The sequence below is a fragment of the Magallana gigas genome, chromosome 7 (assembly GCF_963853765.1).
Source record: "Magallana gigas chromosome 7, xbMagGiga1.1, whole genome shotgun sequence".
NCBI lineage: Eukaryota > Metazoa > Mollusca > Bivalvia > Ostreida > Ostreidae > Magallana > Magallana gigas.
In genome coordinates, this window is record NC_088859.1 from 17,571,417 (window position 1) to 17,594,158 (window position 22,742).

The window sequence follows — 22,742 nt, forward strand, 5'->3', positions numbered from 1 at the left end:
TTTTTTTTTGTTAAAAAAAAAAAGTCATTTATCAGCCATCAAATGACCCCCAGGACAAAATTGAAAAATGCGAAACTTTATTGCGCATCTATATGATACCCTAAAACATATCCCAAAAGATTATTTGTCTACTGTTGAAAATGTAGGAGGAGTTCGAGGAAGAAGGTTTTTTGTGAAAAAACGTCATTTTTTCCAATTATTTGACCCCCAGGACTAACAGAGAATTTTTGAAACCTTTTTACAAAACAACATGATACCCCAAATTAAACTCCAAGAGTTCAGTTTGCTGGTTTATAAGATGTAAGAGCAGTTTGAGAAAGTAAAACGTGACAGACGGACGGACGGACGGACGGACGGAACAGGGTAACAACAATATACCCGAACTTTCTTTAGAAAGTGCGGGCATAATAATAAAAGTATATACCCCTTCCCAGCCATAACCCTTGCCTTACATGTAAGTGACTTGAAATGCTATTGATGACGACAAGATGTTTTCTTCTAAATATGCAGCCAGTTTTATTCTATTCATTTTATTCTTATGTAGCAATATATCTACATCAACTGCATATGGTGTTTTTTTGTCTCTCAGTTAATTCGATACACAAGAGCATCCTCTTCGTATGAACAATTTCTAAGACGAAGCAAGCTACTAACAATCAAGTTGATAAAACAGAACTATCAACAGTCTCGCTTGAAGTCATCTTTTCGTAAGTTCTATGGTTGACACAACGATCTTGTCAGCAAATATAGTCTTCAACTGGGTCGCATGCTGACTGACGTTTTTCATACTAATTGTTAGACCATAATTAATCACCTAATTATATACGGACTTTTCCGATTTTTTCCCGATTACGACAAAGAGCACACGGCGGGTGTGACCGGTCAGCAGAGGATGCTCACTCCTCCTAGGCACCTGATTCTACCTCTATCTATTTGGAGGTCCGTGTTGCTCTGCTTTGAATTTTTGTATTTCGTTTGATAGATTTTTGAGATGGTTGACAGTTTGTTATTGTCATTTTTTCATTGTGTTAAAGCATGCATTTTCGCTTTTCAAAATCACCATGGTTTTCTTCATTTTTTCTTAGTTTTAACTTTGTTACCATAGCAAAAAGTGTCGATTATTTTTATCTTACATGTATATTTTAAATGCATCTATACATCTATGAGTTTGGTTCAATGATAACTTCAAAAAAACAAATTATGTTTTGAAAATAATTTTCGGTTTCCATGGTTATAATCCTTAGATTTTAATTTGCCAACCAATGTTTTTCTATAATCCGAAAATTTGTCGTATAGGCAATTCAATATTTTATATTTCATAACTCAGATAAGCGGCAATTACTTTTTGAATTTCTTAAAAGTCGCTAAGATTTGCCATTTTTATACCTCTGGTCTCCGATTGCGTGGCAACGGTTGCCCTTAGCAACAAATTTATGTCATTCAATGCTACTTATTACATCAATCGTATTATTGTACGCAATTTAAAGAATCTGGTTCACTTCCCTTTAAAATTGGCCCTCTTTCAAATTTTTATTTATTCACAATATCCACTCAAGAACGTGTAGAATAAAAAAATATTGAAATAAAATTAGTCCGACATTTAATCACCCCACACCAGGTTGCTGAATATAGCATGGTTATGCTATCATCAGTGTTGCGTTCAAGATTGTAGCTGCTACGTAGGGCTACGTAGTTGAACGGTAAGCTAGCCTAACCGCTATGTAGATATTCGTTGTCTAAATATTTAATGCTAAGCATTGAATTCAAGTTGGCCACCTTAATTACCACTTTGTTACAAACATGAAAACTATTTATTTAGTGATATTTTATTCATCTCTTAAGTGAAAATGAATTTTAGTATGTATATTTCCGCTTGAAATAAACAGATTTTGCCGATGTAAGTAGTCTTCAGTTGAATATTTCCAACTTCAAATCTGAGACCTAGCGGCTGTAAGCCTTCTGTCTTCCGGGTCCAATTGAGGATCAGCTCAACTTAGTGATCACAAGTACAGTATTTCTTTCTCAAGCGGTTTTATTAAGCGTGATCGTATAGGTACAACAATTAAAAGCAGCCCAAATCAAAAGTCTGCTCAACCTCATTTCACATTGATATATATTAGGTTTTACTTATGATGGACAGTTCTGACTAGTTCGGCCCATTTACGACGATCATGAGTGAACATTTAGTGTTCAAAATATAGATTAATAGTTTATTCTTAAATAAAGTAACAAAACCGTCAAAACTGCCAATCAAAGAGTCTGGATGCAGGATTTGAGTCTTTGAGTCCTGGGTCTCGGAGTCCCCCACCTAGTATGAGGCATCACTTACTCATAATACGTTCATTCATACATGGCATAAAAGGTTATAAAGGTTAATATATAGAATACACAATACATGACTCAATAAAGAGTACCAGAGCTATCGTTGCAGAAACAGAATCGCCAAATATGTCACTTGTTGTTAAACTCTCAATTTGGATATTATCATGCCCGTATTTTGCACCTGGTTTCATAACATCGTTTAGGAATACTACGCATTGCTACAAGAGTCACAGAGTTCATTCTGTTAATTATCATTAACACCATTCAGTACGCAGTACCTAGGTACACATAAGTATCATAGTGACCATTATGTAAAGCTAGCAATTCAAGGTCATAGCATGGCTATCTGTTTACACGGCTAACCTAGCGGTCCGTTCAATAGACCTAGATATCTACGACCTAGCAGCTTGGCTAGCTGCTACGATCTTGGAGTAGCCATGGTCGGATATTTGCGATGTCATGACGTCACGTATCTTTAAGAACTGGTCAATGTAAGACGGTGGAACGTTACATTATGCAATACTTAAGTCGATATAGATTCATTTTGTTTTTGAATTAGCAGTACACAGTTATTTTTTTTTTCAACAATTTTAAAGATTCATCAGCTAAAGCCGGTATAAGTATCCAGAACTAACGAAAGAAGTAAAATAACACGCACCTCCATCAAGTCAACAACATCGGCCTTTTCAAGTCACAAACAGTTTGTTGTTTGTTTTTTATTGTTTTTACAAGTTAAAATTTAAAACAAAATTCGAGATTCACAATTAACAGTCATTATACCATATTAGACTGATTCTGGTATTATAAAAATACATCTAATTTGAATATTTGGTAAAGCAGAAATTACCATTTACTTTAATTCAAGAATTTCACTTGGTTTTTTTCGTCGAGAAAAACAGATATATTATTCTGGTTAACGTTGATGAATGTTCAACTGCCAACAGAAAGCTTTGGAACCTATGGATCGTGTTAAGGAAATAGGAAGTATTATTTTACTTCAATTACGGAAAAAGGCTACTAAAGCTAACTTATTTAAGGATTTTTTTAATTGATGAGAGTCGATGTGTATACCGTGGGTCTGAATCTGAAGGATATGTGATTTTTTTCCCTGGATGTCCAAGATACACTCAACAAAGAGACAAACTTTTTATACAACTTATTGACATTAGTGTACCTTTTCATATGAATTATACACTTTATGGTAGTTCTGATTTTTCATATACGTTAAATTGTAAAATTGTTTCCCATGTTTATAGCTATATTAGAGCTCTCTAGCGTTTTTGATTCTCGTAAGTTATACTTTTTAAACCTATTTAAATATCATACATGTATATTTACTGACTATATAGTTCCCTCTTATTTACTGTTCTTTTCAAATGAACTGGATCATGAAAATCTCATTGTTATGTTTGTATCTCTGCAAGTATAAATGAACGTGATAGGTTTGTTAATATAGGCGTGTGTGAACATATCTATCAACAATATGTATTTGGTAAATGTTCTGATAATTATTTAATATTTAAGTATCCCCAGTCTGTTATACACATAATATCAATAAATTCTTTAAACTTGTAATACTATATTTTTATGCCCATAGATAATTTCTTCTTGACTTTGTATGTTTGAAAGTGTTAACATAGGCTATGGGTTGGGAATACAAAATTCAGAAAGTCACAGTTTTAAACAAACTGAGTAGGTGCAAACACAAAAAATCTCAAAATGACATACTGTAAACTTTGTATTTACACCCACCAAGAAAATTCACAATGAACAATATCAAAGTTTTTAATTTACTGGGTGAAAGTAAAATCAAACTTAAACAATATGACGTATTGTATTTTTTTAAAAATTATACATTTTTGAACACTTCTCAAGCGAATTAAAAACAGGAGTTTTACTTAATTGAATAGTTTAACGTGTAGCCATGTATACAAATATTCTTTAAAACATGTTTTTTTTAATATAAACTACTAAAGATATCACACAAAACAGCAATTACATGTATATGCGCATATTTTTAGGGATAATATGTACTGTAGATTACTAATAAAATGCGAGGAATTAATATCCGCGAAAATATCATTCATTAGATATGAATACATGATACAAAGTAAATCGTTTCTTGCCAGTCTATAATCTTTTAAAGCGATAAACGTGATATGATATTTTCCGTTCCGTTCCGTTTTCCGTTCCGTTTTCCGTTCCGCGATTCAGCAAAACCCAACATGTATGGGATAAAGGAAAATTGAGAAATGTGGCCTTTTTGGCCGAATTGGCCCCTGTAATTTTAAAAGCCCCGAGAAAGTTATGGCAGCAATCCCATTTTTATTATACCCCCCGCAAACAAAGTTTGGGGGGTATAAAGGAATCACCTCGTCCGTCAGTCTGTCTGTCCGTCCGTCTGTCTGTGCAAAATTTGTGTCCGGTCCATATCTTTCTTAAAAAGAAACATTGGAAGTTCTTACTTCACATGACTTAAGGGTGTGTCATGACCTTGATCCAAGGTTATTTGGGCCAGGTCAAAGTCACTGGCAGGAAAAAGCTAAATTCGTGTCCGGTCTATATATTTCTTCTGGACAAATATTGGAAGTTCTCACTTCACATAAAGACTGCTTCTGACCTAAGGGTTTATCATGACCTTGACCTAAGGTCATTTGGGCAAGGTCACTGGCAGAAAAAGTGTAAACTTCGTGTCAGGTCCATATCTTTCTTATGGACAAATATTGGAAATTCTTACTTCACACAAAGATTGCTTCTGACCTAAAGATGTGTCATAACCTTGATCTAAGGTCATATGGGCAAGGTCAAGGTAACTGGCAGAAAAGTGCAAAATTCGTGTCCGGTCCATATCTTTCTTAGGGACAAAAATTTGAAGTTCTTACTTCACACGAAGATTGCTTATGACCTACGGGTGTGTCATGACCTTGACTTAAGGTCATCTGGGCAAGGGCAAGGTCATTGGCAGAAAAAGTGCAAAATTCGTGTCCGGTCCATATCTTTATAATGGAGACACATTGGATGTTCTTACTTCACACAAAGATTGCTGATGACCTAAGGGTGTGTCATGATCTTGACCCAAGGTTATTTGGGCAAGGTCAAGGTGACTGGCAGGAAAGTGCAAAATTCATGTCCGGTCCATATCTTTCTTCTGGACAAATATTGGAAGTTCTTAATGCACATAAAGATTGCTTATAACCTGAGGGTGTGTCATGATCTTGACCCAGGGTCAATTGAGAAGTTAAAGGTCATTGTTTAAAAAATGTTTAATTCCTGTCTGTGTCATGTCTTGTATGAATGGAAATAATTAGAAGTTAAAATTTGACACAAAGCTTGCTTGTCTCAGGCCACATAAAATTATTTTTTGGAAAAAAAAAATTCGGAAATAAATCGGGCTCAGTATACCAATAATTCAAAATGTTTATATTAAATGGCTGTTTGACATGTGGAATTTAGTTCGAGTCGAGTAATGTTTGTTAACATAAGGATGCAAATGTCCTCATGCATTAACAGTTAATTTGAAATAAAATGGAATTTAAAGAATAGAAATTGGTTTGTGTACTCATAATAGCATTAACAATTTTAAAACATAGAGCAGTTGTTATTTATAGAAAATGGATAGTGAAATAGATTCATCCAATATTTTCTATAATAGAAAAATTACATGAGTTATGTTTTTTTCTTAGCGGGGGTATCAATTGTGAGCTTGCTCACAGTACCTCGTTTATCCTTCCTATCCTAGAAATGCTTTAAACCAAAACTGGCAATATTTAACCATGTTGTTTTCAGTAAGTTACAATTGTAAAATTTTATCTCATAATTGACGGCTAACGACGATGGACGAAATCTAATTGCAATAGGTCACGTGGAACCTGAGTAATATCAAAGGGCAACAGTAATAGAAACGTTTTTATGAATAGCAAATTTGAAGATCAATCTATCATATTGTTAGAAGCAAAGAACTATGTACGAGAAACACAGTCAAACAATAATTTGAAAATATATTTATTCTACTGGAATCCACCCAGGGTAAATAAAATCATCAAGAGAATGAGTCCGTACATTATTTGCGAACCTGGATCCAGGTCTCATAGCGTTTTTATAGTATACACATGTTCCCTGTGCCATCCATCCGATCCACCAACCATAAGTGCCGATGGAAATAATTGTGTGGTTAGCTAGAGACAGCAAAGCAATGTCCTCCGCCGCGGCATTTCCTGTCGAAAAATATACATTCTTTTCCCCGTCCAATGCTTTTCTCGACCAGTCTATATCGTTAGATCCCACCACAAACAAAACTTTTTTATGCCGCGTTTTGAAATATTTCATTGCGTTTCGGTAATATGTTTCATTGGGTGTAAGGTGTCCGTAATTTATATAAACACTGCCCGCAAAATCTCCCCGTCTGATATGTATACTGACAATAACACTCTCGTTGGTGATATCAAACTCCATTTTGCTAGTGATATTCCTCATCTGTGCATGTGCTTTTTGTACGATGGAATCTTTGAACGTTAAAAGTTTCCGAATTTCATCTTCGTAACCGAGCCAGTATTTCCATGAAAGAAAGTACCCAACAAATCTTGCGCTTTTATTACTTGGAACTGTAAGTAACTGTTCGTCATAAGATGTTGACCATCTTTCCTTGTACTCGGGTAACTTGGAGCAAGCGTTTAAAGGTTTCTTGATGGCGGAAAGCGTTGTCTTTTCGATTTCAAATATATGGAACAATTCGAAATTTTCTGGAAGAATAGGATACAAATGTTTGAGTTTGGCTATTAGATAGAGGAAGACATACTGAAACATTGAGTTCCCAAGTCGTCCTTGAAATTTGACACACACTATACCATCCAACTTTTTCTTTCCAAACTTTTCAGTCACTACATTAGGATTATAATTGTTATTATATGAATGTTTTTTGGGAGTGGGATCTGTGAACTTGGACTGATTTCTCAAACTATAACCGTTCATCCCGATCATCAAGATTACCAACAATCCTAGCGCAAACAGTAGATAAATTTCTGAAACACATAGATCCAAATATAGACACAGCAGAACAAAATTATATCTGATGTCTGGAACAATCAACTGTCACAAATCAAGAAAAAAAATATCATTAACATGAAGAATTCTATTGAAAGGAACGATAATCGGTTTCGTTCAACACAATCACCAAAAAAAGAATGTTAATGAGAAGATCATTATTCACATTTTTACATAAAAAAATCACAAATTTTAAAACTAAATTTATCTTCCAGCCTCTCCAGATATTTTTCTGTAGAAATATACTACAGAAATACCATTCAAAGAATAATAAAATTACTCTGACAGCTTTTGTAAATAAACGAGTTCGACATCCCATTCAACAGATATTTAAAATCGATATAGCAGTAAATGAAGCGATATTTTGTCTAAAAAATCCTTATTCTAGTCGTGTCTATTTTGTATGATGAAGTTTACGGAAATTGTTCATACGCTATAGGTGTAACTAGCTGTTGCTATTATTCTAACAAACGGTTGCCCTCAAATTACCTTATTTGAATTTATGACAAAAATACATTATAATTACTTTAATTTACTATTATCAATCCACTGTATATTACATGTGAAAATTTAAGTTATTCTTTGAAAAATTTGGAGATATCATAGATACATGTAATAGTCATAAATATTTCAAATTTAATAATATAACTGGCCTAAACAGAATTATCAATTGGGAAAATCTTTAATTCATAACCATGAACTGCTTTTATTACTTCTTGCGGGCAAACACACTGTGAGTCATACATCAAAATTAGAGTATAAAATATTAGTAAATCTGAACTCTGTTACATGAATTGGAACACTTGACAATGTATTTAAGAGAACAATAAAAGAAAGTTAGAAATACAATAGTCTTACTTAACTGAGGATATCTTTCCATTCTTACTCTTCAATATTTCTTTTATCTATAATAAAAAATTAATCAATTATTGTCTAATAGTAAGCAATTGAACACAGTTTGTCTGTGAATGCTTTTAAACAGGGATTCAGTAATCAAACACTGATTGTTTCCCTTTTGCAATAACAACTTTTATATTTATATAGTTGTATAATTTGGAGAAACAATATTAAAATTTATAGTTTATAGTTGGCTTTCCTAAATAACAACGTAGTGTAAGCCAAATTTATTGCTTATGTAACTTGCATTGATTTACTTGAATTCAATGCAAGAATAATTCGTTATATATTAATTAATTTGACATTATGATATAAAATAATTTGTAATTTTTTTAAAGCTTCATCTTATTACTTGATATATCCAATGTATTTTATAAAGCCATCGTATTTTGCAGAACGCTCTAATTATTTGACTCGTTTATTAAAGAATCATTTTTAACCGGGTTTCCAAAGGAAAAATCCGGTTATTAAAACGGCGGACGCACGGCTGCCAAACGGGTACCCTACTGAACGGATAACAGATTTCAAGATAGGAAGTTGTTGTTTTGCCGATCAATTAGATGTATGTAAGATATGTACATATAACTGGGGTTTTGATTCTTGACAATTTATGATAAAAATACCAGCTGTAAAACTAAGTCCTTTTCTCGCAGAATATTGCATATAGGGGTACCCCTACTGTATGGATAACTCCTCTTTCCATTTTAAAGATACTAGTAGGTAGTTGATGTTTAGCAGAGAAATTGGACATACATCAGAAATGAGCGTATAACTGGGATTTAGATTTTTGGTAATTAAAAAAAAATACCAGCTGTTAAACTAAGTCATTTTCGCAGAATTTTGCATAAAGAAAACGTTATACAAATATACAAAAAAAAGTTCAATTTTCAAAACTCTTCTCCCGAATCACTGAGATGACTTAATGCAACTGGTCTTTGTGCGTCGTCCACCGTTTGTAACAACTTTACATTTTTTACTTCTTTCAAAACTACAAGGCCAATTTCACTATTTTTGTGTGAAGCATCTCTATGGTACGAGAAACCTAAATTTTGAAAATCAAGGCCCTACTACACCACTTTGCGACATGGGTGGGGCCAATACACAGAAGCTAAAATTTCAAAAATCTTATTCTCTACTAACAAACATATTGAAAACTAAATGCATGATAATGATGACCTTGAAGCACTCTACCAAAATTATGAAATGCATGGGTCAGGGGTTCAGGCCCTAGGGTGGGGCTAATATAGCCATTCGTTTTCCTCGACTGAAATGCCACACTTTTATTGATTAAAACAAAGCACGTGACTGCCTAATATATATCTCTATATGTTTGTTTGGGGACAAATAATATTCGACAATATGGCCGTCATTGGCCGACGCTTTGCCGCGGCCCACTCACTTCGAAATTTTATATTATTGAATACAGAAACGGCATGCCGTAAGTTCTTAAAATATTTGGAGTAGTTACCCTTTGAAATTCTTCAAAATTATATAATTATACTATATATCAGGGACAATACGAGTCATTGGTAAAAAGGATGAATTTTATTGGATACATATGTTTATATATCTTATAGTCAAGCAGTCGAAACACTTGTTATGCCACGATGCTTATTCTTGTTTTTGTTGAAAAGGGACAGTCCCTTTCAAATCAGTCTGATTAAATTCAAACCTTATTTTGATGGTCGCGTGGAAAGTTTGAAAAAGCTGCGTTAAGTTTCACTTGCAAGTGACCTTTATCGACAAAAAATCGGATGCTAATTACAGGTTATGGCCTTATCTAACCAATCAAATCTTGTCTCTGAAATCCACCTTGTAAAGTATTTGAAAATGGCGAAGAAAAAAATGGATGAAGTGTTCAAGAATGATTGTGTGAATTTTTCGGTTGATAGTTTAAATACAAAGCAATATATAAAATAGTGCCTGTTTGGGAGGGTAACTGTTGAAATTGACACCCCGAGAGGCACTATTTATTTTATTATACTGAATGTCTTAATTTTAAAGAAAACTTTACTGCTTTTATATAAAAATGAAGTAAATTCTACGGCGAACCGTACGTGCATAATATATGCGCATGTAACAATTCGTTGTGTTACCCGTTGCCAAGTGCGTTGCTAACGCAGAGGGTAATAGAACGGATTACCAACTGCGTCTAAACCAATCAGATTTCAGTATTTAACATGAAAGTATAATAATACGAAATGCTTCAATCTATGCTAGAAGAGAAAGACTGTATTTGCTGTGTTACCAGAATTCGGTATCTCAGTACCGTATCAAATGTACCTTCCAGTTGTACCAAACCACAAAAGACGATAAAAAATTCTTTTACAAAAGGTAACAGTCATGAGATGGATGAGTTGATAAACAGACATAAAAATTTATTTGCTTCGCCAGAATCTCTTGAAGATCCAAAATTCAGACAGTTGTTACAAAATTTCAACGTGAATATTATTATGTTAGATAAGTTTCGCACAATCGCAACAACGTGGTAAGATTTATTTAACAGATACAGTGAAAGGGAAATGTAGAATTATTTGCATCCATTATTTGCCAACAATCTTTATTGTAAAAATAAAAACAAATGCGAAATTGTGAAATAATATACAAATTAGAAGGAAGGATTGCTTTAAGTAGCTGTCAATTTTAAAATTGTTAATAGATGAAAGTAGAATGGAAAGTCCCATTAAAAGTACATGCATTCAATAGATTGTGAAAAACCTTTAGTTATCCCTCCGATACCAACGGTTTCTATTTATTAAGAGCAAGATGTTTGAAAGCTAATGCTCACTAGTGATACCCCCGCTCTAATGTAAATATGCAAAATAAGCAAAGTCGACATTTTACAGGAAGTTGACGTCCGATTTGTACAAAAATATACCTCCCACGATATGGTATGCCTTAAAAAATAGTGTGGAAAAAACTTCAAGCATCTGCGATTGATAGTTGCTTAGAAATCTTGTGACGAAAATTGTTTGGAAATTTAGGCTAAAAATGATAAAAGTCGTCATTTAAAAGGAAGTTGACGTCTGATTGGTACAAAAATATATCCCACGATATTTGCCCAAGCAAATAGTTTGTTAAATTTCAAGCATCTGCAATAAATAGTTGCTTACATGTAGAAATACTTGACAAATATTTGTTTGATAATTTTGGCTAAAAATAAACAAAGTTATCATTCAACAGGAAGTTGACGTTCGATTGATACAAAATTTATCCCCCGATATTGCATGCCTAAACAAATTTTGTTAAAATTTTAAGCACCCACGATAAATAGTTGCTAAGAATTCTTTGACGAGAATTTGTGTTACGGGCAGACAGACAGAAACTTTAAGACAAACACACAAGAGTAAAACAGTATACCCTCTTCTTCTTCGGAGCGGGGGTATAGTAATAGACAGGGAATTTGTCACAAAGACATGACTGTTAAGGATTATAGTTTCTTAAAGTAAAATTTGTTCTATTTTTTAGGGAGGAAACAACGACTCCGATTAATATATTGTTCCAGTAAGTGATTCCGTAAGTAGGAGAACTGAGATCCTCGTTTTTATCGACACCAGCCTTGGCCCTCAGCGCTACTTGAACCAAATGATAAAAAACGTGTCATGAAAGTCATGGAATTTAGAGAAAATGATACAACACATATCTCATTTTCTCAAAATAAGCCAAATATCAAATTGGTAGTGAAGAAAGTGAGCAGTGAAATTGAAACTGCAATTTACTGACTTGTACGAGATGTACCTGGTTTACTAAGGGAATCATATCCTAAAACTCTTGTTTATTGCAACTCTATGTCGGACGTTACGTAGTTATACAATCATGTTTTTAAAGAACTTGAGAACTGTACATATTTAGTTGGAATGTTTTATTCAGAGATCATGAGGACAAAACAGTGTAAATAGTGTAAGCATTACGAAATAATAAAAGTTGTGTACGAATAGTGATTCCTACTTCCGCTCTGTAAATGGGAGTAGATAAGGTGCCCTAAATTACGATTCAGTAGTTTTGTATGACCCTCCAAGATCAGTTGTAAATCTCGTGAAAGCAGTTGGCAGAAAAGGACGGATTGATTACCACCGGTTGCTTTAATTGTATAGACAAAGAAAAGAAACATTTTTGGTCAAAATTGCGCTCTAAAAGAACTATTGAAAAATTTCATATCGGACACTGACTTGCTCTTAATTCCTATTGAAACGTAAAGAATTAATATCTGCGTGAATTCGCTAGAAACACATCTCACGGATTTTAAAATCGTGAATATGCATTAAAATAATCGATTTCAGTTACATCTGTAGAATATTTATTGGATATACATACTGGCACATGTACATAAATCGAATATAAATTAATTGATATAGATATGATTACATATTTTAAAACAAGTGAAAAGCTGTCAATGTGATCGCAAACCGGGTTTTCTTTTATTTAACTGTATCCATAATCCATGTCAACCCTGAATTGATAAACACTACCTTACCTACCGTATCCAATGAAATGGAGTACCCTATTTGCAATATTTTGCCAAAAAATGAAGTTCAAAAGCTGGGGGTTTTTTTTCCATCAATTATCAGAAATCAAAATTCTAGCAATATGCACACCTCTTATAATATACATGTATGTACAATTGATCTGCAAAAGAACAACTTCCTATCTTAAAAATTGTAGGAGAAGTTACACACTGTATCCGTACAATGAGGGTACCCTGTATACAATATTTCGCAAACGAAAAATGTCCAAGTTCCAAAGCTAGTATTTTTTTCATAAATTATTAGAAATCAAAATCCTAGCAATATGCACATTTCTGATATATGTACAATTAATCTGCAAAAGAACAACTTCATATCTTGAAAACTGAAGGAGGAATTATCCGTACAATGAGGGTATCCTTTTGGCAGCCGGCCGCCATTTTCACCATTTTAAATGTAATAACCTGATTTTTCAGTTGGAAAACCCGGTTAAAAATGCTATACTCTGTCCCAAAATATTTTGGATTCACATTTGGCTTAATTGCTTGATATTTATAAAAACCTCAGGATTCAAACGATGTTCATTCAAAAGTATGAAAAATTTCCAAGATTTCTCAGTCAAAACGCCCCTGTTAGCTTATCAGGTTTCAATACAATGCTAAAAAATGTGATGTCTACGGAGATTTTGTATTGCAGTAAGCCCGGATGATAACGTTGAAATATTGCGCGATGTATTCCGAGTGTATTCCGAATGGAGAAAAGATGTAAACATCCCCCATTATAAATCTCCGTAAGGAATCTGTTTTCGTTCCTGTGAATTTTTCCGAGTGAAAGATGATAATGTGTCAATGAAATTATCTTGGAAAATATCCCTTTCAACTATTTCAATTGCACTTCTTTCACAGGTAAGTGTATTTTTATTAAAAATCGTCCAAATGTGCTGCATGAATATCTTGGGACAGACTATAAAAGGTCAAACAAGTCTCCAAATAAGATTTCCTTTGCTATTCCTCCATCTTTCATTCTCTCATATTCTCGGAAAATCCTTTGAATAACTGCATAACATCTTTAGTCTTATTCTAATTGCAGTCGAACAATCCAGTGGAGTTCTCAAATATAGGAAGCCATATGATATATCATAAAAAAAATAGAATGATAACTTGACAAGAAGGAAACTTGACGCTTTTAATGATCTTTAAGTAAAAAATATGTAAAGCTGTATGGCTCCACCCTATTTTCACTAATCGGCAGTTGCTACTTTAACACATGTTCATGTAATAGGGCATGGTCTCTACAATAAACTTGAAACCAATTAAGAATATTTTAGTCTTTTAAAAAAATACAAGTGACAGTCATGGGTGATTAGAATTTGATTTAGCTTTCTTTTCAAGAAAGCAAATAAAAATTTGAAAGATTTTATGACTTCCTTTGTATTAATACTAGGAATTCACTGTATCTAGGTTTCAAACGCTTTGTGTTCAAAAATGTCATGCATTTGTTCCAGGTTTTGAATTATCGATGTGGCCATTAGAGCAAAGCCTTATCACATTAGGTGGAATATAGTTGATTGCAGACATCTGGCCCATTTCATCCATTTCATCTACCTCCAATGAAGTGCTTGGAATCACCCTTAGGCTATCTAAAACAGCTATAACGTTGAAGAGATGCAATGAAATGGTTTTGATTTGGGAGGTGCGGTATGTGGGGATAATGTTCTTGTCCCAAGCATCAAGTGGTATATCAGTTCTCCGCCTTCACTCCAATTCTTCTTGATATCAATTATTTCTTCACCTAGGAAAGTTTCCCATGATCAAAGTTTCGTAGAAAGATGTGAACAATCCAAGTTTAGCCAACCTTTCAACGGCAATATTGTCCTGTAAATATAAACAAAATATTATGTAATTGTAAATATTTAAATAAGAAATTTTTACAAACATGTTCCATATACAGCATCGTCTTTAATCTAGAGTACCAGTAGTTGACCCTTGATTTTTGTAATCTGGTCATCTGCTAAGTAGGTACAAGTGTTATAGGTTTGATGTTTGTCAAGCAAAGGCACTAGACACTAATTTGACACTTCATATTTTGACCTAAAAATTCATAGGGGTCATCTACTTCTATTAGAATACCATAACATTCTGATTTATTTCCAGGAAAGGCTTCTTACATCAAAGATATTGATCAGACAGCACTTGATCTACTTAGGTTCAATATACCTGTAAAAAAATCTTTTTCAAGCTAATTTGTCAATATTTTACTTAATTAATTTTATAGCATTGAATCATGATTTTTTGAAGTATACACTCTCATAACTGCAGCGGTGTGTGCATTCAAATTGAGTAACGCGCGTTAGCGCGTTATGAAAATTTGTATGCACACACCGCTGCAGTTATGAGAGTGTATACTTCAAAAAATCATGATTTAATGCTTATATTTACATTTTTTTTACTTCTTGCCTTGTCTGCAAATGTGATTCATACGTCAAAATTTCTTTCTTATCCTAAGGGTAAGTTAATATTAATGGAAGAGCCACAGTAACAGCCACAAGCGTGAACTTTGATTTTCGCTTGTGACGTTGCAGTTTACAGCGTTCAACGTTTGTGACGTCATAATAAAACTCGTCAATTTGACCTTTGACTACTTGTTGCATTTAGAGGCATTTGAAGATCACAGAATTCAGTGGAAAAACACAGTAGAATGTAAATATTAAGCATTAATAAACAGTTTCTAACGTTCGACACATTCATATTAGGTTTAAAACTAGAATATTCATTTCAACATTCAAAATGTAAACAAACGCTTTGTTTACATAGCAAAAAATTGTAATATCTGTAACTCTCTAATAACTCAACAAATGACGCTCAAATTTTGGTTGCCTATTAGAAATGCCTTACTGAAGCATTGAACAAACATTAGAATCGGAAAAATTATGTTTCTTTTTAATAAATAAAGGAGATCATTAAATTTGACATTAATTTGGTTGTATGTTTCGGTTTCATTTTCAGAAATAAAATGCACAATAACATCAAAGCACAAAAGCTAAAAAAAACCTTGTATCCCAAAATACAATGACTGCTCTGAAAGCTAAAAATTGAATGTAATTTGTAAAATATTTAAAACGATTCTTACTCTTTGTTTTCTAATTCTGTGAGTCAAGATGAATCCGACCTGGTTTTTTAAACATGACATCCAGTCACTTCGGCCATGGAGAGCAGTTCCACCAGTATTCAATAAATGCACATACTTCTTTTATGTATGAGGAATGACTGTATCGCTGATTATGGCTGAAACTCTCTTGAGCATGTTTGGAGCTCTAATTTATGAGGGGTTTTGTTGTAAATTTGTCTGTAAAATGGATTCCGATCCACGCTTACAATGTCTTTAAGCACTCTTCGAGCCTGCAGAGGAAACCAGATCAGGAAAAGAATTGCTTAAAATGTCTAGAATGCACTTCCTCTTTTGTCCGTTTTTCCAATATGATACACGTTTAAAAACTTGAACCATCTTTAAATCAATTATTCATTACAATGCAATTATAAAGTTTCCTCTAAGCAGATTATTGCTCAGTTCGATTCACCCTAAAGCACGTGTGTATATACAAAGTGTATGTCAATTATGCTAATTATAATTAGTTCATTTCTTCGATCCTTCTTTTTTTATAATTTTTTTTGGATCGGACATTTTCCTTGGTTATACATGTATATTAATGAATATCGGAATAATAATGCTTCTTGTATCATCAGATAAAGGAATTGATGAAAAAGGATTTCTATGCTGTATTAAAACAACAAACTGTTCTTCCGTTGTGTTTTGAAGACTGGGGTTTCCCGCACTCGTGCGCAGTGGCGTTAACGTTATAAAGTTATAAGATAAAAAAGTTATAGACAGATCATGTATTATGGTCTAAGATTTTGTGAAACGTTTATTAAGCATGATGCATATTTTTACTAAAATACGCAACCTTTAGGTAAATAATTTATTCTTGCATTGACATGTAGTAAGAAAAATAAGACAGTTTCAAAATACCAGTCACAAAGGTAAGTACATTACCATAAAAAGTCTTGGATTTCTTCTGACAGAAAATGCAACAAGACAAACGAAAACTGGGGCCATTAAATAAATTGTCTTTAGATTGCTCCACATGGAAACCCAAAATCTAGTTTGGTGATATTAAAGTCACTGTGGAGTCAAAGAAACCTTGATCATATGGAGAGAAATCTTTTACAAGAAGAATGGGCTACGTATCGCTTCGCTCTTCATATGATCTTACTATTACAAAGAAATGCTTTATTCGTTTGAGGCATTCACTTAAAGCTTAACACCGCTCTAAAAAAAGGCACCGTCACACATGCACCTGGTATATACACCCAATGATTCCGTTACACCCGATTGCACACCAGAAACTCATGACCGACTTAAAGTATTTCTTAAGTGGTCTTTGTGCATTTTATTCTTGTTTTTGCGCAGTTATTTTTGTACATAATGCATTAACTTCTTCATTTGATGTTAGTGTTCTCCTGGCTTAGAAAAAGTGCGGCCTTTAAATATTTTGAACCGTTAAAGACAGAACTTTGGGAAAATAGCAGACAATCAGGAAAATGGAGAAAATTTCAATTTTCTTGCCACCTCTAACTTCATAAAAGACATTTTTCAATTTAAACTTTAATCAACAAAAATTAGTATATAAATCTTGCACTGAGTCCACTGAAAGGCATCTTTTGGTTGAAAAAAAAAATAATTGATGCTATATTTCTTCAGAAATTCCCATTTAGAATTATGAAGTTATTAAGAAATTCAAATTTCCTGAGAATGATTCACAGACAAGAGAACCGGCATTTTGTTTACATTTCTACCGGAAATGCTCATGGCTATAGACGCATGTAAAAGGCTGACAGCATGTCCTACCTTAAAACTAAATAAATGTAAAACAAAATAATCCGTTTTAGTGGTTTATTACTATGATATCACTCTGCTGATCATAAATAAAGAGAACTAGGCCGAGAGTGACCTAGAATTTTTTTTACCCCTACAACAAATAAGCTAATATGGCATGAGGAGCAGGGCTTACACAGAAGCAGTTAAAATTTAGAACTTGTTATCAGCATTCGCTTGCATCCTACACGTCCTCCTTTATAACTTGGTCACCTACTCGTAGAAGGCAGTGGTTTATAAAAAAAGTTGTAGGGATAGCGACGGTATAAAAGAAAAATATGGCGGACAATGCCTTCTACGAGTGGTGTTCAGCTATAATCTGAAGGTGACCAAAAAGGCTCTCCGCATGTATAGAAAAATCTATGTCGAGAGAATATATTCAAACGTTTATCTTATAATTGTAATTATTTTCCCTAAACCCTTCCAAAAAGGACTTGATTTAAGTATCAATGCACGCATTACCAATCAATGTCACATATTTTTTCTCTGATCATTTGTAATGTACACAAACATATGTAATTAAAGTAGATGCTAAACACTATATTTTATGTTTTCATTCATTTGTTTAAGGGTATATTATACAAATATTGACTGGGGTTGAGGGCAACATTGATTATATTAGCCCCCGAGGGACGAAATATTGCCCGACGCGAAGCGGAGGGCAATATTTTCGTCCCAAGGGGGCTAATATAATCAATGTTGCCCGAAAACACAGTCAACATTTGTTTTGTTATATGAAGAAACAAACTAAAATTAAAGAAAGTAATTGAAAACAGATCGCCGTAATTTTCTCAGCTCAACAAAGAATTCACGATTTCAATTTTGTGCAAAGTTCATTTCCAAACTATCCTCAGCATCAAACGGTCACTCGTGATATTCCACCGCCCGTAAGAATTAACATACAGATGTTCTACCTGATTTTACTTCACAGTAATTCGCAAATCCTTATATCCGTTATGATAGCAAACCGTCGCATTGCGCGTCCGTTGTTTACTTGCCTTGACTGACTGTCTATTATGACGTCACCTTGTTTTGGAGTCGCGAAGAATTATTTACGTCATCGTTTACGAATCAACAAATCAGAGCCGATTATTTGAAATAGAGGGAATGTTCTCTAGATATTATTCCTAGTCGGTCAATATCAAAAAAATATTGACCGGTCAATATTTTTCGGACGAGCTAATATCACAGTTATTGACTATTCGTCTATATAGAGTTATATAGTGAGAATACACTACTGAATATAACAATAAATGTTATCCAATAATCTAGTCATTCATTTACCAATTACGTAAGAATTGTATCTAACTCAACAGTTATAATTTTGTTAAAACAGACCTTAAGTAATTTTTTGTTTTCATCATAAAGTTTGTGCATCTTCCCTAAAGAAGTGATTTTCTAACTCTAGGTATTCATATCTGTACTAAAGTTTGTAAAAAAAAAAATACAATTGTTAGCATTTAGACATGTTAAGTGATTAATAATACAATTTTAAATAATAAAAACAAAACAAAGATGTCTGTCAAATCTGAATTGATAGCCGATAACCTGATTTAAAGTTAAACATCAATTGAAGCAAATTGTATACATGAAGTCACTTGGATGTGATATATGGTATGAATACATGTGCATTGTTCGTGGATGTTATTCAAATTATAAACAGAATTTAACGGTTTAAAATTATAGAAAAGGCAAAGTGGCTCTCATATATATGTATATGTAAATAATTGGTTTTGTGTATCAAAGCTAAAATGTGTCAACTTGGAGACGTGGCTTTTTACCACAAGAAATTCAGTGTTTTAACAGTGTTATAATCTAATATCGACTTAATGAAATGATTTTGAATTTCATCTAGTATTGCATGTCATTTGCAGAGCAGTGTTAAGTTTTTTTGAGTTTTTTTTTTTATTTTTTGGTTCGAAACGAAAACGTGCTGTTTTCAAGCTGAAATGTTATGATAACAAAACGCAATATCTCACATGATAAAAAAAAGAGTGTTGACCTCTAGTTAATAGTACATATTACATGGAAACTGTTCTTTAGACGAATGAAAAAATGTCGACTTTTGCGGGAAATAAATTAACTGGTTTTTTTTAATATCATTTGTAGTTACAGAATGTATAAAAAAATATTAACATACATATTTATTATAAATTAAATAAAGGTATAATGAATGTACAAAGACTCTTTAAAAGAAAACTGACTTTTTACTGAAAAAAAATTTATTTCTCATTCTAGGCGCCTAACTAATAATGTTGGGTTCACATTTTTTACGTATTTAAAAGATATCGGGCACGTATCTAAAAGAAACGAGTTGCGAAGTCAGACTTGATGTATAAAAACTTATTAATAGCACTGTTTCTGAAAATACTGTAACAAGAATGTAATAAATAATTGTAATTATGGAGAGAAAAAAATACCTCTATCAAGCAGATTATCCAGAGTCCATAGCTTTAGAGAAAATTTGGTTCACCGACCGCAAAGCTACAAAACAAGCAAACTATTGCGCACAAAGAGCGTGCACTTTTGCACTATTTCTCACATTTCGAAATAACAACTATTATGATAGCAAAATTTTTGTAGTCATTTTTTCACTTATATAATGTCCTTACGTTTTTATTTTACGAAATTTCTTTACAACCCTCACTAATGTCGAAAATTTAACTGTTTTACGTCAACTGGTATATTCCTGCGCCGATCGACAGTCGCCATATTTACCTAGTATATCAAACCGAAACCACCAATTCTAAGCTTCAAGGCCGAGATCGTACTATATTTTCTGCCACCTCGTCGACAAGCAAATAGGCGGGTGTTGCTAAAACGCGGAACGGAAAACGGAACGGAAAGCGGAACGGAACAGAAAATGAAAAAATACTATGACGTTTATCGCTTAAATATTGTAAAGATTGGATAAAAACTTTTACTTTGTAACATTTATTCATATCTTATAAATGATTATTATCAAAAGGTTGCTTAATTATTTTTAAATCATTCCTACGAATGTCTATCAACTAATTCATTGCTTAATAAAGTACAAAACGGAGAAATGAAATTTACACTTATTGTGATTAAATAAGCTATTAAAATGAATTTCTAGTTATTTTCCTTCTGTAATATTATTGGAAAACTAGTGTAGGGTAGTTGGTTGAAGCATTTGGTTGTGTGTTTCATTACTTTGAAACTTATTTGGGATTTCATACTTATTTTAGAAAATTCAAACATGATGTACCCTCATTCAAATTGAATTTCTAGTGATCCATACTATTTTAAAAAATTAGTTATTATAGCATTATTAATATCAATAACGTGACCGACGAACAACATTCACTATCATTGTTACGAGGTTTTGCTACAACATCTGTTTGCTAACATTTTCGTCTTGCCATTTTAAAGATTATTAATCGAAAACAAAATCATTTAAATGAATCATTAACGCTCTACATGAACTGCAAAGTCTTCATAAAATTCTTCTACTATCGGCGTTTGTTTACCTTCGTGATTGTACATTCCTGCAACTTAATCCAAATAGAGAGCTGGATATGTTTTTTGGTTTGATAAACTGGGAATAGTGATCATGCAAAGTATATAATGTTTTTTGCAAGAAAATCATACATTTTCTGAAATATAAACTTGAATATGGATAACGGTTTTAACAATTATTAAAAAATACATACAGTACATGTTTATCGTTTTAAGCTTGTTTAACACATCTATCAAATAAATAACATTATAAAACATTTTCCGAATTCCAATCCGTTCCGCTTTCCGTTCCGTTTTCCGTTCCATGTTTTAGCAACACCTATAAAAGGCGGGGCTAAATTAATAAATCAGTCATTGAATGCGGCTTATTCTGATTTTTTTTACATATTGCAGAATACCCCGTCTATAAAGGGAGATTTACTATTATTTCTTTCAGTTTTTATTTTTGGGGATTTTAGTGTATTTTATTCATAAACATGTTGTAACATGTGTAAAGATATTATAATTTGACTATGACATACTTGATACATATACAATAATGGCTGAATCATGAAACTCGACCAAATAACACTGCTATACGCTTGAATAACGTTTTGAAAACTGCGCCTGAACTACATGTAGGCCGTCACGGTTCCAAAATTTTCAGGTCGGGTTGGGTCGTAAAATTTTCGGTTCGTTTTCGGGTTTTTCGGTTTGGGTCTACTTTCAAATAAAAATTCATTTCTTTAACATACAACAGGTTTTTTTTCTATTTCTTCCTCTTTTATAAGAAATCTTAATTGCTAGTTTTCTGTCTGAAATTCAAATTACATTTGATAATTATTAAGTTTAATTAAAAAAAAAAATCTAATATATTTATTTAAAGAATTATTTCACCGCATATTATCTAACATTTTAAAGCCACATACAATGTATAATACTCCAACGGATAATTAGAGAAAAATATAGTAGACTTTATTTTTTGATGAAGCTCTTGATATGGTGTATAAATAAGTTTACCTGTGGCCGATAGTAAGGGAAAACTGGGGGTCCTGGACCAGTGTCCTCCATAGAGTTACTATGAAATAATCTCCCGGTATCCTCCCAGGGTGCGAGGATACATATCACGTCATCAAATGAGTTTAATTAACGACTGTCGACTACCCCCTGACTTTAGACTACCCCCTCACTGTAGACTATCCCTTGACTGTAGACTAACCCCTGACTGTAGACTAACCCCTGACTGTAGACTAACCCCCTGACTGTAGACTGAACCCTTGACTGTAGACAACCCCCTGACTGTAGACTAACCCCCTGACTGTAGTACCCATGTGACTGTGAACTACCATTTGACTGTAAACTTCCTTGAATGTGACCTCTTTCGTTTTGATCAAGTCACTGAAACAAAACACGTAATGTGTGTTGTTATGATTGATATCGCCACATCTATTTATAGAGTACTACAGGTAAACCTGTCACGACAAGCACAATACACAAGATTAAACCGGTTTAAAAATCAATAATATGACGCCATTTTGGATTTTTCCCCCCAATAGTTTCATTTTCAGGCTGTTTATATAAATTGAGCTTTATAATGATAAAAAATCCCCACAAGTGGATTATAAACCA

General features: G+C 33.2%; 1 protein-coding gene across 9 annotated transcripts; it reads right to left on the reverse strand.

Moving 5' to 3' along the window:
- Positions 1 to 6,308: 6,308 nt before the first annotated feature.
- Positions 6,309 to 22,530, reverse strand: LOC105327909 (galactoside alpha-(1,2)-fucosyltransferase 2). 9 transcript variants are annotated; one of them, XM_020067097.3, is made up of 4 exons: positions 22,134 to 22,530; positions 20,075 to 20,138; positions 8,221 to 8,267; positions 6,309 to 7,340 (listed from the first exon to the last, which is right to left on the reverse strand). In XM_020067097.3, exons 3-4 carry the CDS (start codon positions 8,240 to 8,242, stop codon positions 6,325 to 6,327), a joined length of 1,038 nt encoding a protein of 345 aa, XP_019922656.2. In that variant the 5' UTR covers positions 8,243 to 8,267; positions 20,075 to 20,138; positions 22,134 to 22,530; the 3' UTR covers positions 6,309 to 6,324. The 9 variants fall into 9 exon arrangements, 4 of the variants coding, with proteins under 4 accessions (XP_019922656.2, XP_019922655.2, XP_019922658.2 ...); XM_020067096.3 differs by lacking the exon at positions 22,134 to 22,530 and adding an exon at positions 20,267 to 21,887; XR_002199564.3 differs by lacking the exons at positions 6,309 to 7,340; positions 8,221 to 8,267 and adding exons at positions 13,894 to 14,596; positions 15,852 to 16,120 and having other exon boundaries at positions 22,134 to 22,509.
- Positions 22,531 to 22,742: the final 212 nt, after the last annotated feature.

Excerpts from the sequence above, each read along its gene's own strand:
- LOC105327909 (XM_020067099.3), bottom strand. The coding sequence starts at position 8,242 with ATGGAAAGATATCCTCAGTTAA. Across the intron at positions 7,341-8,220 it reads GGAAAGATATCCTCAGTTAA|AAATTTATCTACTGTTTGCG; the intron begins GTAAGACTATTG and ends TATGTGTTTCAG.